At 34.8% G+C, this 4,948-nt stretch overlaps 1 protein-coding gene across 1 annotated transcript in view; it reads right to left on the bottom strand.

Annotated features, from left to right (window-relative positions):
• Positions 1-4,711, bottom strand: part of LOC110022751 (aspartic proteinase oryzasin-1-like) — a gene marked incomplete in the record, with an annotated part of 20,868 nt that extends 16,157 nt beyond the window's left edge. The window contains 5 exon segments of the mRNA XM_020721839.1: positions 3,157-3,269; positions 3,359-3,453; positions 3,760-3,820; positions 4,070-4,438; positions 4,582-4,711. Coding sequence (XP_020577498.1) covers positions 3,157-3,269; positions 3,359-3,453; positions 3,760-3,820; positions 4,070-4,432 — 632 coding nt within the window.
• Positions 4,712-4,948: the final 237 nt, after the last annotated feature.

Below are 4,948 nucleotides of genomic sequence, written 5' to 3'. Positions count from 1 at the left end.
AATTGAATGTCACTAATATTTATATATCCATCAAAAGAATAATTCAATATATTATATATATTTCCATCTCATTTTAAATCATAACGGCTCGTGTGGCCATGTAGTTCTGCACCTATTGCACAGAGTTGGTGCAAGTTCAAATTCAACATCCTACATCTACTTTTTCTCATTAATTTAAACAGGTCAATTTCGAGTCGAACACAAATAAGAATAATTAAATTGAGTAGAACATAAACACATTGTTTATGAGCAATTTTAAACACAAGTTGAACACGAACCAATTTCAAACGAGTCGAACACCCAATTTCAAACGAGCCAAACACCCAATTTCAAACGAGTCGAACACAAACCAATTTCAAACGAGTTGAACACGAGTCAAGCCTGAGCTCGCTCACGCTTGGCTTGTTTATAACCCTATTATAAAATACCTAGCCAATACAAATTAACTTCTCCATGGGACAAATCGATGACCAAAGAGAGCTTATCGACTTTAAGGTGACAAAAATATTCACTTTGCGTTCTCATTTGCTCGCCACAACTGCTTCATTACCATCCATCAGCTCATCTCCACCCATGATTGTAACGGGAAGCTCAACCAACAACGTACACCACCAACTTACAAAGCAAAACAAACTTGTCCTTCTCATGAAAAAATATAACTATATATGACATTAATGCAATGAAATAGTGAAAATGCTTCCTTAATTAACTTCCTCTCAGGCTTGTCGCACTTCTTCGCATCTCAATGAGTTATCTTTAACCCTAAAATGTGAAGATTTCAACTTCAAATTAAAAATGAATGAGAACAAAATTACTTTCAAGGGAATGTTATCCATCTACAAGCAACCAAATGAGTCCTAACATTATTTTTAATTACCATCATCTTCAAAATATATTGCTCCAACCATTCATCTGATATGACCATTCATTAAACTACCCAAGTTTTGTCATGCATCCATCTTAACAGTCTCATTACCACGACCTAGGAAGACTTGGGCTTATTATATAAAAAATGATCTTAATTTATTAGAACTAAATGAAAATATGACAATAAATAGGATGCAATGGAGAAAAATGATTCATGTAGCCAACCCCATGTAGTGGGATTAAAGCTTTGTTGTTGTTGTTGTTGTATATGTTCATTCTACCATATAATAAATTCAAAAAGTTTAAACAATGATGTCAAGAAATCATTTTATTTTCTTAAAAAAAATATTATTATTAATTGTTAATATAACATCCATTAAAATTTGTCTTTGTTTTGCTAATTTTATCCCAAATCTTCATTTTTTTTCACATGATATTGATATCTCAAAGAGCATAATAGGTACTTTTATTATTCTACTAAGAAAACGAATACAAGCAAGCTTACTAGATTAAATTAATTTTAACCTCTATGTGACATACAATTTAAATACAAATGTTATTCCTATTTTTCCTTCACAGTAAATCAACTTGAACTTGAGTATTCTCCTACATTCCATGAAATCGAAACCTTATCCATTAGTAGAGCAAATGTAAAATGTAAATATTAGATTACAGTGGAAAAAAGAGTAATCTAGAGGCTTTTAATTTCACTTATCTGCCCATTTTTTCAATCACAATGACATAAACATCACCTCTAGTTTTTGTGAAATGGAAATTTTTGTCCATAAAAAAAAATCTAAGTGAGAAAGATGTAAGCATGGATTAGAACAAAAAAATAAAAATCAATTTCAGGGTGAGCGTGTTTGGGATATGAAATGAGATATGAAAATGAAGTGAAGGGTGGTGATGTGGAAATGGAAGCAGAGCCAAGCTAATCGAGATGTGAAGCTAACATTGATACCAATTAGTCTAGAGTAAGGAATTGGAAGATAAAGATAGATGAATCTAGCAACAAAGGTGAATCAACTAAAAAAAGAAAAGAAAAGACCCTGTTAAAAGATAAATGGATAATACAAGAATAAAGAGAAAGCATATATAGAAAGCAAAAATACAAGAATAAAGAGAATAAAGAGAAAGCATAAATAGAAAGAAGCACGAGATTCTCCAAAAGTAAATCCACAAGAAACTCTATCAAATCATTACATTATTCAATTTTAGTAATTCAGAACAAGGCATTCCCCTATATTGACATAAATAAGTCTATAGAAACAATCAAAATCAAACCAATCATAAAATTATCCAAATGATAGTTAATTCAATCCAAACTTAACAATATGATTACCAAAAAAAAGCCTTAAATTTTACTTCTTCAGTGGCATTAATAAGTAGACAAAAAAATGGAGAAGAAGGAAGTAATCAACTGCTGAAATTAGAGCTTTAATATATAGATATAAATGGAATTCATTGCAATTTTTTTTACAATTGTTTGCAGTCACGGGGTTTCATGCTTGCAAGAAAAGAACATAATACAAGTGAGATACGATTAAGAAATAAAGCAATGACAGATGTTTGTATGCATGCGAGCGTAAAAGTGCATGCATCAAAAAGAGCACGGATGCTTGCCAATCACGAGAGGAAAACAAATGCTGTGCAATGATGCAGGGAGCATAACACAACATAAAAACAAGAGAGTGTAGGTGTGAGCAAAGCATGTATACGGGCAGCATAAAGTGAGCAGATATAAGTGATGGCATAGTAAATGCAAAGAGTGCAAAAATAAGGGTGCGCAAATACAACAGGTTCAATAGATATGCAGTAATAAGACGATAACACAGATATTAACTGATGTAAAGATGAACAACAAAAGAAGAAACAAGAATCCACTGTGGGGGAGAGAGAGAGGAGAAAAGGGATGAGGCTTCAATTTCAATTCATTGAACAATTATGAAAGTTAACACCGTGGACTCAAAGTTGTCAAAAAAGAGCGACAAAAGAAGGTCAAACTTCTCTATTTGAAATCAAATCCAATCATATCCAGAATATAACCCTAAATGATTCAAAATCAAAGCTAAAATTAACAAAAAAAATAATTAATAATGATTTTAAAAAATAAACCTAGAATTTCTAATTTAAATTGAATAACTTAAAAAATCTAAACATAGTTTCCTGATGTCTCCAAAAAATAATACGCAGGTCTGCTTGGTGGCTGTCAACACGTATTCAACCAGACCAATTTAAAGAATTTCATGGCAAAAACGAGCAATCAGAAAAACAGATCGGCATGCTTACCATACAGGTACTACATTGCCAATAGATATTTCTTGAAATCCAAGACCAAGGATGCCATCAAATTTTGCAACCAAGAAAGTGACACTTGGCTCCCTAGTTGCTTCTATAAAAACCTGCCAAATTCTTTCATATGAAATTTAATCCAAAAAGTCGTCATAATTACCACAATTTACTGCAATTCTAGAGCTTTTGCAAGACAAACCTGTTCTTTCACAACGAGGGAACCAACAGACACATAGTCTTCACTCAAGAAACCAGAAACTGATCCAGTTCCATAATGAATAGCGGCAGACTTCCCTGTTTAGAAAATTGAAAAGCACACCATTTAAGTCGTTTGTCAGGAGGGGATAATTTCATAAGTTCAATGATAGAACTGTCATCATTGAAAAGCAGACAGGCCGACAGACAGTGGCCCGGGCAGGATCAATTAATTATTTCGCAATTTCTTTATGAATGATCCATCCACATCAATACATGTTGACAGTTGCAAAATAAAAATAGTAATGATACTAGATAGTGGCCTGCGCAAAACCTAAAATCAAATAAAAGATCGGATAATATTATACTAAAAAATAAAAAATAACTCGCAAGTAAAAGACGAACCATTCTTCTTGTAGGTGCTTGACCTGCTTGACCTGTACTTCGAATGAAAAAAGCAAGCAATCTGCAAAAAAATAAAAAATTAACAAATTCAGATGCCAGATCAGTCATAAATATTCACCATTAAACAAGATAACAACGAAATCAAAACAATTGCTTCAAAAATTCGTAAGTTAACATTTAAACATAATCTCAACGTTCCCAACCCATTTTTACACGGAAGACAAAAGCAGGCAACTACAATGCACAGCAAAAAGCAATCAGATGCTTCGTTTATAGCTTTAATCATTCCAAATTACCCAAGAATACTCACCGAAAAATAACACTTCCCCGATGGAACCCAAAGGTTCGAGCTACCAGTGTCAAATATCACCGTAAACTTCTGCGCGGGAGAGCCAATGCCAATCTCTCCATAATACTGCGCGTTCATGTAATTTTTCAGCGCTATGATGTCCTCCTCCGACCCATCTTGAACCCCCTTGAGCCCAAACTTTCGGGATTCCAGCGAAAGCGCTTCCTCGTTTACAAGCCTAGCCGCAATCCTACTGCTCTCATCCAGCGGACGCTTTTTCAGCGCGATCTTCACCAATCCTTCCGGTAGGGCTGGAAGGAGCAGAGAAAGCAACAGCACTGGTAGAAGAAGACACAACGATGCGTTCCTACGCGCAGTCCCCATGGAAACCTAGGGTTCAAAAGCAGAATCCTCAAAAGTTCGAAACCCCCTATGAGCAATATCAAAACACTCTTAAGCGAGAAGAAGAAGAAGAAGAAGAAGAAGAAGAAGAAGAAGAAGCAGAATCCTATGTCGGAGGATCTTAAGCTCACCGGTAAAAAAATCGCAGGCTGTGAAGGGAAAAACGAAGAACCGAGTTGGCCCTTCAATACAGTTCCGTATATTTATCTGTGCTGTCCCCGCACGCCGGGTCACTGGTCCTCACCATGCGATTGGTGGGAGAGATAATCTAGGCCGTCCGTTTCTCCTTTATTTTCTCGACCAATTTACCTTCCGGGTTATTAGATACTTCTTATTGGCGAGAGTTCATTTTCGTCGATCGGACGATCACGACAAAGAAGAATTGAAAAACGAAGCTTCCCGATAAGATTTTTTATTATTTATTTATTTTTTTAGGGATTAAGTCAGAATGTAGATGCCACAGCTATGTGCCAATTCAGTATGTACAACATGTGTTGC

This window comes from Phalaenopsis equestris, unplaced genomic scaffold, assembly GCF_001263595.1.
Source record: "Phalaenopsis equestris unplaced genomic scaffold, ASM126359v1 Scaffold000202, whole genome shotgun sequence".
Taxonomy (NCBI): Eukaryota; Viridiplantae; Streptophyta; class Magnoliopsida; order Asparagales; family Orchidaceae; genus Phalaenopsis; species Phalaenopsis equestris.
This window is presented reverse-complemented; position numbering and strand designations above follow the sequence as displayed.